Here is a 24,462-nt window from a genome sequence, read left to right on the forward strand (position 1 = left end):
GAGAAGGAGGGAGTAATGGTTTAGTATTTTCGACATGGGAGGATATAAACAAGAGGGGACAAGATTGAATATTAAAATTTGTAGTCCAAGGATACTCTGCTAGTGCTCTATTCGATGTCTTGGAATCAAATTTTATATCACCAGTTGGTTTCACAATCCTCGTTCAACTGAGCCGGCCAAGTATGACTAAAGTACTAGAGTGATACAGTTTCCAATTGGTGCACCATTTTTTATTCTTGTTTTGCTTGTTGGCCATATAATTACAAACTTTTGCTTTAGTTTAGTTGCAAGTGGTAATTATTTGAAGTGGAGAGTAATCATCTGCTTAAACCTGCTAGTGGAAAACAAGTTGGATTCAAACACCAAACCCATTGCCAGATCTATCTAGAAATGAGTTCAAGAATTAAGCATTTTAGCCATGCTGAGCATGAATTAATCTTGAAGGAGAATGATGTTATTGAAGACACTGCTACTTGCTTTGCCTGCCACAAAACAGTCATCGGCTTTCCTACGTATACCTGTACCCAATCTGCTGATGATGATATTGGCTGTAAAGAGTTTTACCTGCACCAGACTTGTGCAGAATTACCCCTACGTATTTTCCCTCACGATATGCACAACCGACACCCCATTACTCTCGCAATATACACTGGTAAATACTATTGTGATGCTTGTCATCTTCAAATAAGGCTCGGTTATGGGTGTGATCCTTGTGACTTTGGTTTATGTGGAACCCTGAACCCTGAACCCTGAACTGCTCTTCCTGGTCCTCCTGATGATGATGAACAAAAAGAGCTTCATCATCAAGGTCACGAGGAGCACACACTAGTATTGCAGAGGCAAGCTTTGTTTAAATGTGATGCTTGTTGGGAGGAGGCTAAAGACTTTTCTTATGTATGCAAAACATGTGATTTTTGGATCCACAAGAAGTGTGCTCTCTCTCCCCCCATTATTGCAGAGCCTGCTTATCATCATCACCCTGTCACTCTTATCTTCTCTATTCCAGATGAACATCGCTATTTCGTCCGATTCTGCAACATCTGCGATGAATATGTTCCTGTGGATTCGTGGATGTATTATTGTCACCAATGCACATATTTCGTGCATATGAAATGTGCTACAGCCCCTGCTTTGTAAGTACCCCTACTCACATGTTTTGTTTGCTGTTCAGTTCATTCGTGTTCAAGTTGTCCTGTCTTCAATATCATGTCTTGACTAATTACAATTTATTGTTTACAGAAATGAGACTGAAGCCACTGGCAGTGACAACGACCCAGATTTGATAGAATTTCCTCTGCAGAGCTTGGAAGCACTAAGTGATTTCATGATAACCCAGTTTTCAAAATTCCAAGTTGAATTTGAAGGTGAGCATAAAGATACTGCCATGACATCAACCGGACCTAATGACCCACATATAATTGAAGAGCATTGGAGTCACCCGGATCATCCATTACAACTGTTTGAGTTTATTATTAATGAGCATGATAACGACGACGAAGAAGATGACAACAACACAACAGGATTGATATGTGATGGGTGCATTCAACCCATCACGGCTACCCATCCATGGTACTACAGTTGTAATCAGTGTAATTTCTTTCTCCACTCCGTGTGTGCCACTAAATTGCCAGGTGAGTTGTTTATAGGAGAATCCTCGTTTCACCCGGAGCATTCTCTCGCCCTTATGAGGAAACCTAGATTCCACACAACAGTGGACTGCGGAGTTTGTAGCAGCTCGACAAATGGATTCTACTATAAATGTGAGGCTTGTGATATAAAAGTCGATATTTGCTGTGCATTTTTGCCCTCCAGGATAAAATATAAGTCTCACAAGCACCACCCCTTTATTCTGCGTCCATCATCGTATGCCGTTTGTGGTGTTAGTAAGTGCGGAAGTCAGGGTGGCATGAGATATGAATGTGAAATTTGTAGCAACTTCCATATCAGAGTATCTAGTGTATTTTACCCAAGTACGATGAAACACAAATATGATGATCATTCCATAACCTTGAGATATCCTCCTTTCTTCTACCAAGGTGTATTCTATTGTGAGCTATGTGAAGAACAAGTAAACAATCAGTGGTGGCTCTATCACTGTGACGAGTCTGATCATTCTTTTCACTCTGATTGCCTCCATTTGCCGTATAGGATCAAGTTAGGAGTGACCATCAGAATTGATATTAACGATGAAATGCACACACTTGCATTTGTTCTCGAAAGGAATGTAAGAACAAACTCTCCCTTATTCATTTGTGGCAATTGCGGTGATAAATACGCTTCTGGTCTCTTCTTCAAATGTGATGGCTGTGGATTTCTTATCTGCCCTCGATGTGTCAGCAAGATAGATGGGTGATTAACAAGTGAATGTAGTTCTGAGATATTTCAACACTCTCATTGGCAATTGTTTTATGTCAGCTATTAACTTTTTACTCAATAATCATATTTCGACACATCAGTGTTTCATTTGTGTTCTTTTACATTTACTAGCGAATTTGCTACTTATATCTAGTTGTAACCTACTGATATGATATCCAATTTGCCTTAGAATCGATATGCAAAGATCAAATACTTATTTATTTCAATATTTTAAATTATTATAAAATAATTATATACAAAATAATTTATGATGAGATGATAATTAGTTATAGTTACATTTAACACAAAATTTATACATCATTTTATATATCATTCTTTTTATTTACCACTAGATTTATTTGTATATTAAATTAATATTTAAACTAATTTAAAAAATACTATAGCACAAAAGATAGAATTCAGTAATTCACATATTTGTAATAATGTAAAACTTACGAAAAATAAAAATAAAAATAATACATTAATAAATAATTGATACACATATTACTAAAAAATTTTAAATTATTTGATTCATCTAATTCTCATTTTTTAAGTTAATATTAATTATATTTATTAATATTTCATGTTATATGTATTATCTTTTTTAAGTATAATAATCTATTTTTTATATTGTATTTACAAATGAAAATTTAATTATTATTACTTAAATATATATAAAATATATATAGGTCTAAAAATTTTGGGGCCTTTTTAGAGTTACCGTGGAATGGTCTCCTTCCCCATACTGATGGCCGTAGCCATTAGATCTCTTCTCGTTTACTGCTTTGGATGCGACTTAGATCTTCGTATCAACTCCACTAACTTCTTCCACGCAGCCAACTCTAGTTCAAAGTGCCCTGAGATTTTTGGCATTTATTTCAGTAGCACCTTTTTTTTGACAAATATAAAGTCAACATATTCGTCAAGCTCCACTCAGGCTGTCAGTGTTTATCTGATTGAAAAATGTTTGGGGCACATAATTATGTAAAAAAAATATGTAAGTGTGTTTTAATTGAAATGGGCCCTTGCATTTACATCAACAACCCCAATTAAACACATCACTTACCACATTATTATGTACAAAAATTCTGTACACGCACCTAAGACTACTCGGACCAAGAGGGTTACAATTACTCCCTCCATTTTAACTGCTTTTGACTTTTTTACACGTATTTTAAGATGTTAAAAGAATTACATCTAAACATGATTATTTTTTATAAAATTTATATCAAATAAAAGTTTAGAATCTAAACTTTTATTTGATATAAGAATTGAAATTTTTTATTGAGTGTAGATATTGTTTTTTTACACCTCGTGTTAAAAAGTCAAACATCAGTTAAAATGGGATAGAGGGAGTATTATAAGAGAAATGCTACGTTCACAGAAAGCGGTACAGAAAATATTTACAGAATGACGTGGCAGTTTGAGCTGGACGCATTTAAGATGCTGTCGGCCACTTAGAGCATCTCCAAGGGGCTCTCTAAATGAGCTCTTAACTTCAAATTTAAAGAGCAATGTAAGAATTAGAGCTCCAATGGGCTCCTAGAAGCTCTTTAAAAAGTTAAGAGCTTAACATCTCTCCTCTCTTTTAAAGAGCATGTAAGAGCTCTTAACTTCTTTTTCATGAATATAATATTGGTTTCCCTCCAACTTTTCTCCCAACAATTCTCTCTTTTTACTTTTCTCTCTCTTTTATATGAATAAAATATGAATAAGGAGCAAGTATAAAGAAGAGCATTGGAGTTGAAATCTTTTTCAACGTCTTAACTCACTAGGAGCCAAATATTATATTATATTTTGAAGAGTGACTTAAGAGCACCATTGGAGATGCTCTTACCTAGTTATCCCTAATCAGTCCTTATTACAATATTTTATCCCTTTTTATTTTTCATATATCCTTTGTTTGTATAGTCTTCTAATATTTTTATATTTTGAATAATTGTTAATTCTAAAATATTTTCAATTTTCAAATTAATATATATTATTTTAAGTTTCTTATTTGAATAACCCATATTTACATAAACATAAGTATTTGTATATTATAATTAATGAAAATGAAGTGTTTTATCTTCTTATTTAAGTAGTTCACCTTTAAATTTTTATTATCTTTTCTTTTTTAATTGTTTGTCAGTTATTTTAACTGTATAATATTTTGAAGTATATTAATAACTTTACTAGATTAGAATCTTAATGTGTGTGTGTATATAAAATATGTGAGGGTTTTTCTAATTATTCGTCTACATTTTTATATGTAATCACATTTTTAGCTTTTATTACACTATTTTTGTATTTACGTCGGTTATTTATATAATATAATCAATGAAAATAATGAGTATAATTTAAATATTTTCCATGCGATTTTTTTCTTTTTAGTTATTCTTTTATTTTATTTTTTGAAATCACCTTTTTGGTTTTCATTACTTTTTTTCTCAATGTACATGTGGCGCTTATTTTTTTTAACTTTCTAGTTTCATCATATTTTTCAACTGATTTTTAAATTGGCCCATTTCATAATATTTTTTCAACTGATTTTAAAAATCTAATATATTTAAATTATTAATTTCAATCAAAATATAAATATTAAAAATAAATAGAAAAATATAACTGGCATAAACACATTGGTAAATAGAGTAATGAAACTAAAAAGGTGATGACATATAAAAAATTAAAAAAATAACTAAAAATTCCTCAGATATTATGTATCTAGTATATTACGAGTCTAATATAGTAAAATTAGTAATTTACATCAAAATATTATACAGTTAAAATAAGTGTCAAATAATTCAAAAAGAAAAGACAATAAAAATTAAAAGGTGAATTACTAAAAGAAGAAGATAAAACACTTTATTTTCATTAATTATAATATACAAATACATATGTTTACGTAAATAAGGGTTATTCAAATAAGAAATTTAAAATAATATATATCAATTTGAAAATTTGAAATATTTTAGAATTAACAATTATTCAAAGTATAAAAATTTTAGAAGACTGGACAAACAAAAGATAACATAAGCCTATGAAAATAAAAAGGGATAAATATGATAATGACCGATAATTAGAGATAACTAGGTAAGTGGCCGACAACATTTTAAATCCTCCGTCCAGCTCAAGCTGCCACGTCATTCTGTAACTATTTTCTGTAGCGCTTTCCGTGGACGTAGCATTTCTCTTATTATAATCCATCTCAGAGACGCGTTGATTTCCCATTTTACAATGCCTTTACTAACCAAACAGATACTCTTCAGTATATTTTAGACCTTCCGCTTTGGCACTGATTGAATCGAACCACTTAATCATCCAGTACAGATGGTTTTAATCTTGAACTCTTTTCGGACACTTCTTCCTCATTATGCTTTATTCAAGTATAGGTTTAGAGCATGAGTCTGAATTACTGCTCTTCAAACATGTTGTCCATCATGTAAATTAAATAAACGGAAAAAGAAAAAGAAAACTGGAAGAACTGTCGGAAACGAGTTCACCATGGCATGAGAGTTGATATAACAACCTACAAACCGCGACATTGGACTGTCATCAAGTTAATTATTTAGAACACTGGACCTTATTTACGACGTGATCCAATCAATAAACCTCTTAAACAGAATCATTGTCTATGGATTAACATTAAATATCTCAAAAGCTTACCAGAAGGCCCAGAACCAAGCCACACCTGCTTTATCTTCCATTTTGTTTAAAAGAAAGGAAATGTGAGTTCTTTTTCTTTATATATTGGACTCTGCTTTATCTTTAACTTGATGTATGATGTATCAAGGAGGCCACAATAAAAAAGATAAACTACAGGATGAAAATCCGACATACTTGGCTTTAGGTACTTACGATTTACTTTATTTTTTATTCTTGTTTTGGTTGGTCATATGAAGTGGAGACTAATCTACTTAAACCTGCTACTGGGAAACAAAGGTGGACCAAAACATCAAAACCATTGCTAGATTCATCCCTCATCACCAAAAATGAGTTCAACAATTAAGCATTTTACCCATCCGGAGCACGAGCTGATCTTGAAGGAGAATGATGTTATTGAAGACACGGCTACTTGCTATGTCTGCAACAGAACAGTCATTGGCAAACCTACGTATACCTGTACTAGTCGTCATGCTGCTGCTGATGCTGATGATGATATTGGCTGTAAAAAGTTTTACCTGCACCAGGCTTGTGCAGAATTACCCCCACATCTTTTCCAACACGATATGCACAACCAACACACCCTTACTCTTGAACTATGCTCTGATGGATGCTATTGTAACGGTTGTGATCTTCAAATAAAGTTTGCTTATAGGTGTGCTCCTTGTAACTGTGGTATATGTGTTGCTTGTGCTTTTCCTTGTCCTCCTGATGATGAGCAGAGAGAGCTTCATCATGAAGGTCACCAGCAGCACACACTCTTCTTATTGCAGAGGCAGGCTTTGTTTAAATGTGATGCTTGTTGGGTGGAGGCGAAAGACTTTTCTTATGTATGCAAAACGTGTGATTTTTGGATCCACAAGAAGTGTGCTCTCTCTCCCCCCATTATTGCAGAGCCTGTTAATCACCATCACCCTCTCCATCTTATCTTCTCTATTCCAGACGAACATCGCTATTTCACCCGATGGTGCAACATCTGCAATGACTATATTCCTGTACATTCCTGGATGTATTATTGTCAGAAATGCACATATTTTGTGCATATGAAATGTGTTACAGCCCCTGCATCTGCACTGTAAGTACCCCCTACTGACATGTTGATTTGTTTGCAATTCAGGTCATTCGTGTTCAAGTTTGTCCTGTCTTCAATATCATCATGTCTTGACTAATTACAATTTTTTGTTTACAGAAATGAGATTGAAGCCGCTGGCAGTGACAACGACCCAGATTTGATAAAATTTCCTCTGCTTAGCGTGGAAGCACTAAGTGATTTCATCATAACCCGGCTTTCAAAATTCCAAGTTGACTTTGAAGGTGAGCGTAAAGATACTGCCATGACATCAACCGGAACTGATGACCCACGTATAATTGAAGAGCATTGGAGTCACCCCGATCATCCATTAGAACTGTTTCAGTTTATTATTAATGAGCATGATGACGACGACGAAGATGATGACGACAACACAGCAATATTGATATGTGATGGGTGCACTCAACCCATCACGGTTACCCATTCATCGTACTACAGTTGTACCCGGTGTAATTTCTTTCTCCACTCCGTGTGTGCCACTAAATTGCCAGACGAGTTGCCTACAGGAGTATGCTCGTTTCACCCGCAGCATTCGCTCGCCCTTTCAAAGGAAACTAGATTCTACGCAACAGTGCACTGCAGAGTTTGTGGCTGCCTGACAAATGGATTCTACTATAACTGTGAGGCATGTGATATGAAAATTGATATTTGCTGTGCATTTATGCCCTCCAGGATAAAATATAAGTCTCACAAGCACCACCCCTTTATTCTGCGTCCATCATCGGGTGACGTTTGCAGTGTTAGTAAGAGCTTTATTTTTGGTGGCATGGAATATGGATGTGAAATTTGTAAAAATTTCCAGATCAATGTATCTAGTGTATTTTACCCAGGTACGATGAAACACAAATACGAAGATCATTCCATAACCTTAAGATATCCCCCTTTCTTCTATGAAGGTGTATTCTACTGTGAGTTATGTGAAGAACGAGTAAACAATCAATGGTGGCTCTATCATTGTGATGAATCTGATCATTCTTTTCATTCTGATTGCCTCCTTTTCTGGCATAGGATGAAGTTAGGAGGGACCATCAGAATTGATATTAACGATAAAATGCACACACTTGCATTTGTTTTCAAAACGAATGTAAGAAGAAACTCTCCCTTGCACATTTGTGGCAATTGCAATTATGGATACACTTCTGGTCTCTTCTTTGAATGTGATGGCTGTGGATATCTTATCTGCACTCGATGTGTCAGGAAGATATATGGGTGATTAACAAGTCAATGCAATTCTGAGATACTTCTACACTCTCTTTGGCAAGTGTTTTATGTCAGCTATAAACTTTTTACACAATAATGTTATTTCAGCACATCAGCGTTGCATTTGTGTTGTTTTATCTTTCTTAGTGGATTTGCTACTTATATCCAATTATATCACCTCAGCCAAAATAGATACAAGTTATTCTATGATTGCAATGTATATATAACTTATAAGGATCATGAAGCTACATTCGAAGAATAATTAGCTTAAGTCACTCATAATAAGCAAGTCAAGTGAATAAGAAAGAGGGCATATGTCAGAAAATAGCATAGAATCACAAATGCAAAAATCACTTTAAGTTTCTTGCTTAACCGATTGCAATCATTATTAGGTTTCTTGGATAATAAAATTATAAATTCACTGTTTAAGCCAATCAAATAATCTTGATGCATTAGAAAACACATGATGCAAAAAGCAGACACAATCTAAAGAACAGAATTTTGGGACAGAAAGCTCGATCAAAAAACATACCTCTTCCTTGCAAAATCAAAAGCTATAGCATCTTTACTTCTTCAAGCAGAGAAATTATCATCTTTTCCAATTCATATATCATTGTTCTTATCATAATAATATTAAGATTATGTGAGCGAGAAAATATTGAGATGGTGTATGGTGATTGTGTGAAGTTTGTGACCGGGATTTTGTGAGGTTTATGGCTGGGATTGTGTGCTGGTTGGGCTTTCAACAGCCTTATTTGTACAGTTTGCCTAAACAGATATATTATTTTGTTTTTTAAAATATGATTTTATAAACATATATGTGACAATCTTAAATATAATATATATTCAATTGTATTTTTATATTAGTAGATCTATATCTAATAAATTATATAATATATATAAATAAACCAAATTTTAAGTTATTTTCGACTTTAAACTGCAAAATGTTTATTAATCTAATAATTCAGAAGTCAACTTAGTGTTAAAAATAAGAGAACTGACTTAAAATCATATATTTTAAGGTACTTTTTCCGATAACTCAGATTTTTTTTAAAATTTTCTGATAAAATTTATTCATAAATCTTAAATATTATCTTTTAATTATAATATTTTTAATAACCCATAAATTATTCAAATAAATATTTTACACTCCCAATTCACAGTTTTAAAATCTCATTCAGACTTTCTATCTCTGTAAAAGTCATCAAACTCTTTGGTATGGCCTTCTGCTTACTTCCGGTGACCAGAAGTTTTTACCCACTATAATTTCAGTCGTTAAAGACAAGTCAGTGGGAAAAAATTGATCTCAATCAATTTTAACGTCGGAAAGTACGGTTTACCTCTTTGACTTAGAGCATATCCAAGAGCCTTCTTGTTGGCTCCTAAATATAATATAAAAAATGTGGATCTTAACAATTTAGAACAAAGTTAAGAGTGTACACTCCAACAATACTCTCTACATCTCTTCTCTATTTAATATTTTATTCATATATTGGGCTCCACTACAACAAAAGAGAGTGAAAGATGGAGATGAATTGGAGGGAAAGATTTTTTTATTGTAAAAAAATAAGTTAGGAGCCATGTGGTGGCTCTTAACTTTGAGGAGAGAGGAGAGAGAAACAAGAGACTCTTAAGATTTAAGAGCCACTTAAGAGTCTCTTGGAGCAACATTTTTCCTCTCTCTCCTCAAATCTCAAGTTAGGAGCCTAAATAAAGAGCCTCTTGGAGATGCTCATCTCCGAGAGACTTTGGCTCCTAAATATAATATAAACAATGTGAGCAATTTAGTACAAAGTTAAGAGTGTACACTCCAACAATATTCTCTATATCTCTTCTCTATTTCATATTTTATTCATATTGGACTCCACTCTATTGGGAAACAAAACAAAAAGAGACGGAAAGATAGAGGTGAATTGGAGGGAATGATTTTTTTATTGTGAAAATATAAGTTATAAGCCATGTGGTGGCTCTTAACTTTGAGGAGAGAGGAGAGAAAAACAAGAGGCTCTTAGTGATTTAAAAGCCACTTAAGAGTCTCTTGGAGCAACATTTTGCCTCTCCCTCCTTAAATCTCAAGTTAGGAGCCTAAATGAAGAGTCTCTAAAATCTCAAGTTAGGAGTCTAAATAAAGAGTCTCTTAGAGATGCTCTTATTCCATTATTCCATGATCAAGCGCATCCTTGAGTAATCCTGTGATTAAGTGTTACTAGCCCTAAAACCGGTGCGAGGCACGGGTATTTCAATTTATAAATAGATTAATTTTTTTTAAGAATTTGATGCGACCAGTTTAATATTATAAAATCTAAAATGATTGTTGATATATATTTTTTATGAATATTTAGTTAATTTATCGTCATGACTATCGCTCTATTTTTCTAACCATAAAATGCATGCTATTTTTACATTAATTTTAAGAATTTTACTCGTTTGAACAATTTTATTTGACTTGAATTTTCTATATTTCTCCATTCATGCTACAAAATGTTCAAGTTTTGAATCCCATCAACAGCATATCACAATAAATTATTAATTTAAACACATTTAAGAAAATTATTAACTGTTATAATACACACGTGTATAGCACGAATTATTGGCGAGTATATTATTAAAGCCAAACTATAATATGAAAAGATATAATATCAAATATTATTTTGTTCACACGACACATGCATATTATATGTATGATATTAAAATGCAAATGACAGGTTAGCATATTGGTATGAAAGAAGGGGATGTTAGTGGATGCACTCAAGTTTGATTCTACAAAACCACAAACTTTTTTACAAATATCAGACAAAAGGTAAATTTATTTTTTCACAAGAATAAAAAGTCTCATGAATTTACTTGCTCATATGCCCCAAGTTCGGTTATTATTTGATGCGACCAGTTTAATATTATAAAATTTAAAATGATTGTTGACATATATATTTTATAAATATTTAGTTAATTCATGACTATCGCTCTAACTTTCTAATATTATTGTGTTCTTAACATACCATGCATGCTATTTTTTACATCAGTTTTAAGAATTTTACTCGTTTGAACAATTTTATTTGGCTTGAATTTCTATGGTTCTCCATCCATGCTATAAATGGTTCAAGTTTTGAATCCCGACAACAACATATCACAATAAATTATTAATTCAAACACATTTAAGAAAATTATTAACTATTATAATACACACGTGCATGCTATAAATGGTTCGAGTTTTGAATCCCGACAACAACATATCACAATAAATTATTAAATTAAATTAAACACATTTAAGAAAATTATTAACTATTATATTACACACGTGCATCGCACATGTTATAGGCGAGTATATTATAAAGCTAAACATTAAAAATAAAAATATCAAATATTCTTTTGTTCGCACGACACACGCATATTATATGTATGATAATATAATGCAAATGACAAGTTAGCATAGTGGTACGAAAGAAGTGGATGATGCACCCAAGTTCGATTCCACAAAACTACAATTTTTTTAACAAATATTAGCCAAAAGGATAAATCTGTCTTTTTGTACGAATAAAAAGTCTCACAATTTACTTGCTCACATGCCCTATGTTGGGCTATTATTAATATAATAGATAATAGATGTTAGATGTTTTGCTAAAAAATAATTTAATCGTGGATCCGATAATATATGTTTAAATATTATTTTTTGAAACAAAATTTTCTCGAATTTTTATTCCGATTACTTTCCTGTTATTCAGCTACATAAAAATTAATGGAAAAAAATATTCAATTTATAAAGTTTTCCTCTTTTAAAAAAGGAAAGGCATGCTGGCAAAAAAAAAAAAAAAGGAAAGGCATTCTTAAGAAGTTCAAAATATATTTTAAAAGATATTTTTATGAACTAGAACGATATTTTTGTTTCCTATATAAAAGACAGAAAAAACAAATGTTAATTTTAATTTATTTTTTACTTCCGGGAAATGACGGCAAACTTGAAAGATTAGAAAAGCATTTTTCTCAAAATTTTTACCAACGGAGCTTAACGTAGCCGGTTAAATTTATACATTATTTTATATATCATTCTTTTATTTATTATTAGATTTATTTGTATATTAATTTAATATTTAAACTAATTTAAAAAGATATTATAGCACAAAAAAATAGAATTCACATATATTGTAATAATTTAAAATTTATGAAAAATTAAAAAAAAATTATTTACATTAATAAATAATTGATACACATATCACTAAAATATTTAAAGTCATTTGATCCATCTAATTTTCATTTTTTAAGTTAATATTATTTATATTTATTAATAGTTCATGTTATATGTAGTATTTTTTATTTTTTTTTGAAACTATATGTAGTATTTGTTTTAAGTATAATAATCCATTTCCGTCATAACCAGTTTGAGCTATGTATGCGTAAATATCATCTTCAACAAATCTAAGTGATTTTATTTCCAAGAAGAATGGATTGATCCGTGATTGTTTCTCCGTTTTTTTTTCCGACGCGACTGTTTATATAAATGCCGTATGGCTTTTTATTATTGAATTAACTCATTTAAAAAAAAAATACAATAATCTATTTTTATTTTATTTTATTTACAAATGAAAATTTTAATTATTAATATTTAAATATATATATCTTTAAAAAATTCGGGGCCTTTTTAGGGATTACCATGGAGCTTTTTATGGCTTTTGTTATATGGCTTTTTAGAGAATTTTTACATTTATTTCAGTAGCATCTTTTTTGACAATTATTTTGTCAACATATTGTCAAGCTCCACTCAGCCTGTCAGTGTTTATCTGGCCGGTTTTCAGCTTGTTCTACTCATCAAGGCTGATAATACAGTCACAGTGTATTCAAAAGAGGAGTTCTCTTCAGGACAGAGAGCCAGGGTTACAATTATTATAATCCATCACAGAGACGCGTTCATTTCCCATTTCACAATGCCTTTACTAACCAAATAGATACTCTAATTTAGACCTTCCCCTTTGGCACTGATTGAATCGAACCACTTAATCATCCAGTACAGATGGTTTTGATCCTGAACTCTTTTCGGACACTTCTTCCTGCATTATGCTTTATTCAAGTATAGGTTTAGAGCATATGTCCGAATTACTTCTCTTCAAACATGTTGTCCGTCATGTAAATTAAATAAACGGAAAAAGAAAAAGAAAACTGGAAGAACTACAACCAGAAGCTTACCAGAAGGACCAGAACCAAGCCACACCTGCTTTATCTTTCATTTTGTTTAAAAGAGAGGAAATGTGAGTTCTTTTTCTTTATATATTCGACTCTGCTTTATCTTTAACTTGATGTATTAAGGAAGCCACAATAAAACAAGAAACTAAAGGATGAAAATCCGACATACTTGGCTTTAGGTACTTACGATTTACTTTATTCTTTATTCTTGTTTTGGTTGGTCATATGTAATTATGACCTTTTGTTTTGTTTAGTTTTACTTTATTTGCAAGTGCTAATTATTTGTAGTGGAGACTAATCTACTTAAACCTGCAACTGGGAAACAAAGTTGGACCAAAACATCAAAACCATTGCTAGATTTATCCCTCATCACCAAAAATGAGTTCAACAATCAAGCATTTTAGCCATCCGGAGCACGAGCTGATCTTGAAGGAGAATGATGTTATTGAAGACACGGCTACTTGCTATGTCTGCAACAGAACAGTCATTGGCAAACCTACGTATACCTGTACTAGTCGTCATGCTGCTGCTGATGCTGATGATATTGGCTGTAAAAAGTTTTACCTGCACCAGACTTGTGCAGAATTACCCCCACATCTTTTCCAACACAGTATGCACAACCAACACACCCTTACTCTTGAACTATGCTTTGTTAGAACCTATTGTAACAGTTGTGATCTTCAAATAAAGTTCGCTTATAGGTGTCGTCCTTGTAACTCTGGTATATGTGTTGCTTGTGCTTTTCCTGGTCCTTCTGTTGAAGAACAAAGAGAGCTTCATCATCAAGGCCACCAGGAGCACACACTAGTATTGCAGAGGCAGGCTTTGTTTAAATGTGATGCTTGTTGGGTGAAAGCAGAAGACTATTCATATGTATGCAAAACATGTGATTTTTGGATCCACAAAAAGTGTGCTCTCTCTCCGCCCATCATTGCAGAGCCTGCTTATCATCATCACCCTGTCACTCTTATCTTCTCTATTCCAGATGAACATCTCTATTTCACCCGATGGTGCAACATCTGTGATGACTATATTCCTGTACATTCCTGGATGTATTATTGTCAGAAATGCACATATTTTGTGCATATGAAATGTGCTACAGCCCCTGCATCTGCATTGTAAGTAACCTGTAAATTTGCTTGCTATTCAGGTCATATCTGTTCAGTTTTTCCTGTCTTTAATATCATCATGTCTTGACTAATTACAATTTTTTGTTTACAGAAATGAGACGGAAGCCGATGGCAGTGACAACCCAGATTTGATAGAATTTCCTCTGCATAGCGTACGTGGAAGCACTAAGTGATTTCATGATAACCCAGTTTTCAAAATTCCAAGTTGACTTTAAAGGTGAGCATAAAGATACTGCCATGACATCAACCGGACCTAATGACCCACATATAATTGAAGAGCACTGGAGTCACCCGGATCATCCATTAGAACTGTTTCAGTTTATTATTAATGAGCATGACGATGACGACAACACAACAATATTGATATGTGATGGGTGCACTCAACCCATCACGGTTACCCATCCATCATACTACGGTTGTACCCAGTGTAAGTTCTTTCTCCACTCCGTGTGTGCCACTAAACTGCCAACAGTGTTGCCTATAGGATCATCCTCGTCTCATCCGCAGCATTCGCTCGCCCTTACGATGAAAACTAGATTCTATGCAGCAGTGTACTGCGAAGTTTGTGGCTGCCCGACAAATGGATTCTACTATAAGTGTGAGGCTTGTGATATGAAAATTGATATTTGCTGTGCATTTTTGCCCTCCAGGATAAAATATAAGTCTCACAAGCACCACCCTTTTATTCTGCGTCCATTATTGGGTCCCGGCTGCATGGTTAGTTTGAACGTAATTATTGGTGGCATGGAATATGGATGTGAAATTTGTAGCAACTTCCGGATCGATGTTTCTACTGTATTTTACCCCAAGTACGATGAAACACAAATATGATGATCATTTGATAACCTTGAGATATCCTCCATTCTTCTACGAAGGTGTATTCTACTGTGAGCTATGTGAAGAACGAGTAAACAATCAGTGGTGGCTCTATCATTGTGATGAATCTGATCATTCTTTTCACTCTGGTTGCCTCTGTATGCAGTGGCGTAGGATCAAGCTTGGAGGGACCATCATTCTATGGAAAAACGTAAAAAAACACACCTTTGTATATGTTTACAAACAGAATGTAAGAAAGAACTCCCCCTTATACAAATGTGATGTTTGCGGTCGTGGATACACTGATGGTTTATACTTGGAATGTGAGGGCTGTGGAGTTCTTATCTGCCATGAATGTATGAGCAAGATACGGGGTTATTAACAAGTCAATGCAGTTGTAAGCTATTTCCACATTCTCTTTGTCAATTGTTTTATTTGTCTGCTATAAATTTTAAATTCTATATCATTTAATATTATTCAGCATATCAGTGTTTCATTTTTTGTGTTCTTTGATTCGATTAGACGGAAACCATGGGAAAAAAAATCAAATCTTCATTTCGACATTTAACCAGGAGGGGAGAGGAGTAGGTAGAGACAGGGAAAAGAGGGGGAGAGAGAGGGAGGGAGAGAGGGAGAGGGAGAGAGGTATGATTGTCCCTCCATTGACAGATCTTGACTCCTTGTCACCTTGTGGTTGTAATGTGTACACGCAGCGAGCATGAGAAAAAAGATTAGCCGAAAAAGACCTTCATGCGTTAAATTCTCCTCATACAGTCATACTCCGGGTCCTGATGACCCGAGAAGCCCTGCACTCCAGTGACTGATCAATATTTTGTAAGTCAAAGTTAGCAGATCCCTTTGTGTCCGTTGTATAGAATCTTATAGATTAATCTGCATTGAACTTTTCTGATCCCCCTCTTGACCATGTCCATTTATTTGGTAATCTTGCTCTAGCTTTTGAGTTTTGACTGTTGCTCGGTAATTATCCTTGTGTATGTGAAATTAAAAGGTCTCTTAGAGCATCTCCAATGGGAGGTGCTAGGAGGGATGCCAATGCCATGTGGTATGACATGGACCAGCACTCTCGTTGGCACCCCCATTGGAGATGTTGGAGTGCTATTGGGGTGCCAAGTGAGTTGGCTTTGGGTGCCAAAAGTTGGCAACTCATAAAGTTGGGTGCCAACTTCATTTGTGGTCCCAATAATACATAAAATATAGATTTGTGGTCCTAATAATACATAAAATATTATTTCTCCATTAATAAAGTTGACATCTTGGAGTGCCAACCATTGAAGTGTATTTTGAAAGAAGAGTGCTAAAAATGATTTGAAAGAGTGTGAATATAAAAAATAATATTTTGAGTGATGTGTCAAAATTAGCATCCCTTGAAGGGTGTTGGAGATGCTCTTATTCTCTGTGTTGTTTGAAATCTAGAGGATTCAGAGACGCTGAGCTCATCTCCCCCCTTTGAAGTTCTACATGTGCCTGGATAGGATGGACCGGAAGAAAAGTTGACTGAGGAGTTCTCATAATAATATGCTGTAGGGGTTATGCGGCCAATAAATTTTTAATGGAAAATGTTTAGGGCACATAATTGTGTACCAAAATACTCCTTCCGTCTCAATTTATAGGTCCACTTTGGAAAAAAAAATTGTCCCAAAATACTTGTCCCTCTCTTCTTTCAATACAAATTTATCTACATATTAATTGTGATTTTTTTGAAACTCAACATCATTCTCATTTCTCAATGCACTATATCCCTATATTTATTGTGATTTTTTTGAAACTCAACCATATTCTCACTTATCAATGCAAAAATTAATGATACATGAGATAAGATTCTATCTAACCAACTTTTTTCTTAATATGCGTGTTTATTCCAAAATGGACCTATAAATTGAGACGGAGGGAGTATGTACATAATGATAATGATATGTGGTGGATTTTTATTGAATGCCCCCTGCATTTACACCAACCACCCCAATTAAAATTCACCACATCACTTGCAAGATCATTATGTACAAATTTTCTATACACAATTACTCTATGTTTTTTTTAAATGATGGAGTATGGCGACTGCGTGAAGTCTGTGGTTTGTGCGAGGTTTATGGTTGGGATTGTGTGCTGGTTCAGCTTTTCAACAGCAGGCTTATTTTCACTCTTTGGCTAAAAATCTGATACCATAAAAACTTGCCTTTACAAATATGATGTATCTGATAATTTAAATAAAAACTATATATTTTATTATTATTTTGATCATTTTTATATTCAATAAATTATTTATATGTATATATAATATAAACATATAACTCAAACTATTCTCATAATATTTCGTAATTCAAATCAATAAGTATTTCATATTACTCCCTCCATTCTAAATTATATGAGCCTTTCTCTCATTTCACACATATTAAAAAATATTAAATTATTGTTAATTTTTTCATCTCTGCCCATGTTGATTGTGTTGACTTTCTATAGAGTTAGATGATATATTGGAAATCATAAATAAGAGAGGATAAGGATGAAAATTGTTGATAAAAGTGTATTGAAAATAGAGAGTCTCAACTATTTTGAGATAGATTCTTTTCTCAAGAGGGTCATCTAATTACTTTGGGATGGAAGAAGTATATTATTAGTCAAATTCATATTAATACAAAATTCAATTCAATCCCGTACTTGACAAGACGATAAAGACAAGAAGATTTATCAGCAAAAGCAAACTCGACTGATAATATACTAGGGATATTGTCATAAATACCCATGCCTGAAAAGATTTTTACAAATATATGGTTGCATCCATATATCCTAATCCAACTACTAACCCTATATGCAAAACTCTGCAAAAAAATCGGTTAAAAACATATTTAATTACGTAATAAATTGCTGATCGTAAAAGTCTAAAAATGAGAATACTTATGAGAGAACAGTACTAATATCACAAAAATAATTTAAAAAATAACCACAAAATTAAGCAAAATCAAATCAACTAAAATCTTTCCATTTTCCCATTTCACAATGCCTTTGCTAAGAGTATCTCCAACCATCTAAAACCCTTAACTAAAAAGTGAGTTGACATAGTAAAAATAAAAAAAAATTAGCCTAACAGCTCGAAAAATTGATACTCCAACCATACCCGGCTGTTGTCTATAATTTTAGCCAACCTCCTATAGATAAATTTGTCGAACCTCTACAGGTCTATAAGAAATCTGTGGGAAAATTGCACATCATTTATTACCATATTGAACTTATATATTCTATTTTAACAATATAAAATATTAATGACATACTATTTTTAAATTATAGCCAACCAATATAATCAATACTATTGAAGCAAAATGTCTTACAGATTCAGCAAATTTTACATAATATCTTACATGTCCCATCTAGCCAACTACGTTAAAATGCTCTAACCAAATAATACCTTCCGCTTTGGCACCGATTGAATCAAATCACTTTAGCCAGGACAGATGGTTTTAATCCTGAACACTTTTCGGACAGTTCTTCCAGCATTATGCTGTATTCAAGTATAGGTTTAGAGCATAGGCCTGAATTACTGCTGCTCTTCAAACATGTTGTCCATCATGTAAATTAAATAAACGAAAAAAGAAGAAAAAAAAACCTGGAAGATCTGTCCAAAAAGCGGCGACACTGGACTATCATCAAGTTAACTAGCATAAAAGCCCGTGCGAGGCACGGGCCTCTAGTTTTTATTGTGCTTTTAAATAATATTCATGTGTCATTATATTATTCTCGTACGGGCTTTGAGTTTGTATTGTGTTTTAAATAATATCCATGTGTCATCATATTATTTTGAGCGTAATTATTATGTTTTATTTTTTTGACAAAATATGTAAATATGAAAAATGTAATATATGCAACCTGATGGCATTAATAGTAATAATGAGTCATATTCCCTACGTCCCATTTTATATGACCCTTATTCCTTCTTGAGATATCTCTAAAATAATGAACTTATTATACTTATTATATTTGAACACTACTTTTCACTATTACACTCACTACTTCTCTATTTTATACTTTTTTTATTAAATAAACCCTATTACACTCATTACTTACCTCCACTATCTCCAATCTATTATTAAATTTTGATATGTTCCACCACTTTACCTGCTTTCTAACTAAATTTACTTTTTTTTTACTATCTTTTTCTTAATCTCCGTGAAAGTCAAATAAGGTCACTTAAAAAGGGACGAAGGGAGTATATTTTAAAAAAAAATTATGGATCAAAAACTACATTTGAACTGATATATCTATATTCAAATTCGTTAGAATATAGAGACCATTAAATGAAGATGTGTGGTCCGCATTGTCTTACATTTATTTCTTCTTTTTTGAGCGTACGTCTGCATAATGGTTAAAGTGATACATGATGGAGCAGTTTTTTTAGCATATGTTTCACATATTTTGTATAAATAGAAATTGAAACATATGTTGTATGTAAAAAGACACATACCTTATTTTATTATAAAAACATCATGAACTACTAACCGTATAATTGCACCTGAAAAAATTCTGGCACTTTTGATGTGTCTTATCCTTTTACTTTTCATATCAATTATATAGTACTTCAACGTATTATATTTTTATTGTTAATTTAAAAATATTAGATGATTATTACTTTGATACAGTATGTTATAATATTATCCCGTTATAAAACTTTAATTTTTATAATTAGTTTTTTTAGCTTGTCGATTAAGACTTTTAATGATTTTCATGTATTCGTTATACACCAAATCCCAAACAAATAATTTTCTGGAATTTCAGATAGCAAAAGGAGAGTAGATATGAGTTAGGCATCATGAAGTTCATAAAATCATGAAATATTTAGTTCAATTAGACGTGTAGTTATTTTTTTAGCTTTGTGCAAACTCACATTTTTAAATATTTTGATACTCCGTATTTATTAGGAGCAGGAGTGATCAATGTAGCATATCATGTTGAATTGTTAAAGATCAAGTCATATATTCGATATTTTGAATTTTGAAAAAACTATTCTTGTTCTAGTCCCGTTTAATCAGATATTAGTTTTCACCGTATCGCGTCAGATTATGCAGTTCAGAATTAATTATATTTTATTAGTTTAATTTGTAAATGATTAATTTAATTGTAGTTTGAATTATTATATTTAACTGATATGTTATTTATTGAATGATGGCATATTAAAAATTATAGTTTGAAGACTTGAATATATATAACTTATTTCTCTGTGTTATTTTATTTAACCAAGTAAAATTTATAACTCAATTCTTTTTTAGTTCTCGTAGACGCGTTTTATTATTATATGGTTGACTTTTGATTAACAATATAGAATTTCCTTAAATTCACCTTCATATCACAAGTTATAGTATTTCAAATACATATATCATCAAAATAACATCATTTAGATATATTTTCTGACACCAAATTTGATGTATTGTCACTATTCTTATATCTATAATTTTATTAAAAAAAGATGTAGTTACACATCAAGTTCTGAATTCATAAGTTTGAAATAAAAAATATTCTAAATAGGAATATTCTTTCAGTTGACTTATTTCGTGTTCTCCAAAATATTGTAATCTATTTATGAATCGTCTTTTATACTAAAAGAAATTAATATGACATAGTCCATGTTGAAAACCTATCAATTTTTCCTTTCAAAGATGCTCGCTTAAACCTCAGTTTTTGTGCTTATTTCTCACATTCATGGCTTAAAATTTCTATATCCGTTCATTATTATTCGAATATGAATTATATCTATTTTTAGTTATATTCTTTTTCAATTTTAAATTTATTTGCGTAAATAATTAATTTATAAATATTAATCTATTATGTAAACCATATATGAGACTTAACTGAAATAATAACTTTTATTTTGATCGAACTGAAATAATAACTTATCTCAAATAAATAAGATATTGAAACGAATATAAATACAAAAGTTTTAAAGTATGTCATTAATGCTTTTGAACAACAAACCAATTGTTTGTGTAGTTCAAGTGGTCTGAGTAATGTATTTATATTTGTGAGGTTCTGAGTTCGATTCTTAGGAATAACATTTTTTTTATATATATGAGAAGAGGTTAGGTTCGGAGTTAGGCTCAGGTTCGGAGCTAGGTAATTTATTTGCTCAGGAGGGAGGCTTGACACGAACCTGTTGGGCTATTATATATATAAGTAGATTACTTGGACCTTCTTTACGATGTGATCCGGCCAATAAATCTCTTAAACAGAATCATTGTTCATAGATTAACATGAAATATCTCAAAAGCTTACCAGAGGCTCGAACCAAGCCACACCAGCTGCTTTATCTTTCATTTGTTTAAAAGAAAGGAAATGTGAGTTCTTTTTCTTTATATATTATTCGGCTGTGCTTTATTCTTTAGCTTGATGTATCACTGAAGCCAGAATAAAACAAGAAACTAAAGATGAAAATCCGACAAACGCGGCTTTAGGTACTTATGATTTAATTTATTTTTCAGGAATAAAGTTAATTACATTGCAAATAGAGCAAAAAAAGCATTGGATATAAAGCTAATAATGTCGACAAACATTTTACCGGCACGATTCCCTTCATATCGATGACCAATAATGTGACCACTTTCCATAATTTAATCTACTTAAACCTGCTACTGGGAACAAGTTGGATCAAAACACCAAACACATTGCTAGATCTATCCCTCATCACCAAAAATGAGTTCAAGCATTAAGCATTTTAGCCATCCGGAGCACGAACTTATCTTGAAGGAGAATGATGTTATTGAAGACACTGCTACTTGCTATGTCTGCAACAGAACAGTCATCGGCTTTCCCACGTATACCTGTACTAGTCATCATGCTGCTGCTGCTGATGATGATGATACCTTTAAAAAATTTTACCTGCACCAGACTTGTGCAGAATTACCCCCACGTCTTTTCCATCACGATATGTACAACCGACCCCATCTTTTCCATCGCGATATGCACAATCGACACCCCCTTACTCTTGAACAATGCTCTGGTAGAACCTATTGTAATGGTTGTCATCTTCAAATAAAGTTCGCTTATAGGTGTGCTCCTTGTAACTGTGGTATATGTGTTGCTTGTGCTTTTCCTTTTCCTCCTCCTGATGATGAGCAGAGAGAGCTTCATCATGAAGGTCACCGGGAGCACACACTAGTATTGCAGAGGCAAGCTTTGTTTAAATGTGATGCGTGTTGGGTAGAGGCCAAAGACTTTTCGTATGTATGCAAAACGTGTGATTTTTGGATCCACAAGAAGTGTGCTCTCTCTCCGTCCATTATTGCAGAGCCTGCTTATCATCACCACCCTGTCACTCTTATCTTCTCTATTCCAGATGAACATCGCTATTTCGGCCGGTGGTGCAATATCTGCAGTGACTATGTTCCTGTAATCTCCTGGATGTATTACTGTCACAAATGCACATATTTCGTCCATATAAAATGTGCAACAGCCCCTGTATCTGCATTGTAAGTACCCCTACTCACATGTTGATTTCTTTCCTATTCAGGTCATCAGTGTTCCAGTTTGTCCTGTCTTGAATATCATCATGTCTTGACTAATTTCAATTTTTTTGTTTTCAGAAAGGAGCCTGAAGCCGCTGGCAGTGACAACGACCCAGATTTGATAGAATTTCCTCCTCATAGCATGGAAGCGCTAAGTGATTTCTTTACCACCCAGTTCTCGAAATTCCAAGTTGACTTTAGAGGTGAGCATAAAGATACTGCCATTACATCAACCGGACCTAATGACCCACATATAATTGAAGAGCACTGGAGTCACCCAGATCATCCATTAGAACTGTTTCAGTTTATTATTAATGAGCATGATAGCGACGACGAAGATGACGACGACAACACAACAGTATTGATATGTGATGGGTGCACTCAACACATCACTGTTACCCATCCATCTTACTACGGTTGTACCCAGTGTAATTTCTTTCTCCACTCCGTATGTGCCATTAAATTGCCAAAAGTGTTGCCTATAGGAATATCCTCGTTTCACACGCAGCATCCGCTCGCTCTTACGAGGAAACCTAGATTCTACACGACAGTGGACTGCGCAATTTGTGGCTGGGAGACAAATGGATTCTACTATAATTGTGAGGCTTGTGATATGAAAATAGATATTTGCTGTGCATTTTTGCCCTCCAGGATAAAATATAAGTCTCACAAGCACCACCCCTTTATTCTGCGTCCATCATGGGGTGAAGCTTGCAGTGTTAGTAGGGAAGAAATTACTGGTGGCATGGAATATGGATGTGAAATTTGTAGCAATTTCCGGATGAATGTATCTAGTGTATTGGTTCCCAGTACGATGAAACACAAATATGATGCCTCCATAACTTTGAGATATCCTCCTTTCTTCTACGAAGGTGCATTCTACTGTGAGCTATGTGAAGACCGAGTAAACAATCAGCGGTGGCTCTATCATTGTGATAAGTCTGATCATTCTTTTCACTCTGATTGCCTCTTTTCGTGGCAAAAGATCAAGTTAGGAGGGACTGTCAGAATCGATATCAACGATAAAATGCACACACTTGCATTTGTATTCAAAATGAATGTAAGCGCTGCCTTATACATTTGTGGCAATTGCGGTGATGGGTACACCCATAGTCTCTTCTTCGAACGTGATGGCTGTGGATATCTTATCTGCGTTAATTGTGTCAGGGACAGATATGGTGATTAACAAGTCAATGCAGTACTGAGATATTTCAACACTCTCTTTAGCGAATTTGCTACTTATATCTAATTGTAACCTACTGATACAATATCCAATTTGCCTTAAAATCGATATGCAAAGATTATAGTAGTCAAGTGATTAAGAAAGAAGACATATGTCAGAAGATAGCACAGAATCACAAATGCAAAAATCATTTTTAGGTCTCTCGGACAACAAATTGATAGAAAACACATGATGCAAAGAGCAGACACGTTCTAGAGAACAGAGTTTTGGGACAGAAAGCTCGATCAAGAAGCATGCCTCTTCGTTGCAAAATTAAATCCATAGCATCTTTACTTCTTCAAGCAGAGAAAATTATGATCTTTTCAAATT

The 24,462-nt window shown here is 33.2% G+C and overlaps 4 protein-coding genes across 4 annotated transcripts; all 4 read left to right on the plus strand.

Moving 5' to 3' along the window:
* Positions 1 to 2,528, plus strand: LOC108207880 (uncharacterized). Its single transcript, XM_017378308.2, has 2 exons — positions 1 to 1,133; positions 1,240 to 2,528. Exons 1-2 carry the CDS (start codon positions 1,072 to 1,074, stop codon positions 2,351 to 2,353), a joined length of 1,176 nt encoding a protein of 391 aa, XP_017233797.2. The 5' UTR covers positions 1 to 1,071; the 3' UTR covers positions 2,354 to 2,528.
* Positions 2,529 to 6,196: 3,668 nt separating this feature from the next.
* Positions 6,197 to 8,466, plus strand: LOC108206816 (uncharacterized). Its single transcript, XM_017377233.2, has 2 exons — positions 6,197 to 7,072; positions 7,187 to 8,466. The coding sequence occupies exons 1-2, from the start codon at positions 6,327 to 6,329 to the stop codon at positions 8,298 to 8,300; spliced, it is 1,860 nt and encodes a 619-aa protein (XP_017232722.1). The 5' UTR covers positions 6,197 to 6,326; the 3' UTR covers positions 8,301 to 8,466.
* Positions 8,467 to 13,615: 5,149 nt separating this feature from the next.
* Positions 13,616 to 14,975, plus strand: LOC108208223 (protein VACUOLELESS GAMETOPHYTES-like). Its single transcript, XM_017378733.2, has 2 exons — positions 13,616 to 14,577; positions 14,681 to 14,975. Exons 1-2 carry the CDS (start codon positions 13,838 to 13,840, stop codon positions 14,760 to 14,762), a joined length of 822 nt encoding a protein of 273 aa, XP_017234222.1. The 5' UTR covers positions 13,616 to 13,837; the 3' UTR covers positions 14,763 to 14,975.
* A 6,996-nt stretch (positions 14,976 to 21,971) lies between these two features.
* Positions 21,972 to 24,127, plus strand: LOC108207946 (uncharacterized). Its single transcript, XM_017378396.2, has 2 exons — positions 21,972 to 22,874; positions 22,989 to 24,127. The coding sequence occupies exons 1-2, from the start codon at positions 22,099 to 22,101 to the stop codon at positions 24,094 to 24,096; spliced, it is 1,884 nt and encodes a 627-aa protein (XP_017233885.1). The 5' UTR covers positions 21,972 to 22,098; the 3' UTR covers positions 24,097 to 24,127.
* The last annotated feature ends 335 nt before the right edge of the window (positions 24,128 to 24,462 follow it).

Source organism: Daucus carota, chromosome 2, assembly GCF_001625215.2.
Source record: "Daucus carota subsp. sativus chromosome 2, DH1 v3.0, whole genome shotgun sequence".
Classification (NCBI taxonomy): domain Eukaryota; kingdom Viridiplantae; phylum Streptophyta; class Magnoliopsida; order Apiales; family Apiaceae; genus Daucus; species Daucus carota.

Coding starts and splice junctions, on each gene's coding strand:
- LOC108208223 (XM_017378733.2), top strand. CDS start 13,838: ATGAGTTCAACAATCAAGCATTTTAGCCATCCGGAGCACGAGCTGATC. Junction 14,578..14,680: donor ACAGCCCCTGCATCTGCATT/GTAAGTAACCTG, acceptor TTTTGTTTACAG/AAATGAGACGGAAGCCGATG.
- LOC108207880 (XM_017378308.2), top strand. CDS start 1,072: ATGTATTATTGTCACCAATGCACATATTTCGTGCATATGAAATGTGCT. Junction 1,134..1,239: donor TGTGCTACAGCCCCTGCTTT/GTAAGTACCCCT, acceptor TATTGTTTACAG/AAATGAGACTGAAGCCACTG.
- LOC108206816 (XM_017377233.2), top strand. CDS start 6,327: ATGAGTTCAACAATTAAGCATTTTACCCATCCGGAGCACGAGCTGATC. Junction 7,073..7,186: donor ACAGCCCCTGCATCTGCACT/GTAAGTACCCCC, acceptor TTTTGTTTACAG/AAATGAGATTGAAGCCGCTG.
- LOC108207946 (XM_017378396.2), top strand. CDS start 22,099: ATGAGTTCAAGCATTAAGCATTTTAGCCATCCGGAGCACGAACTTATC. Junction 22,875..22,988: donor ACAGCCCCTGTATCTGCATT/GTAAGTACCCCT, acceptor TTTTGTTTTCAG/AAAGGAGCCTGAAGCCGCTG.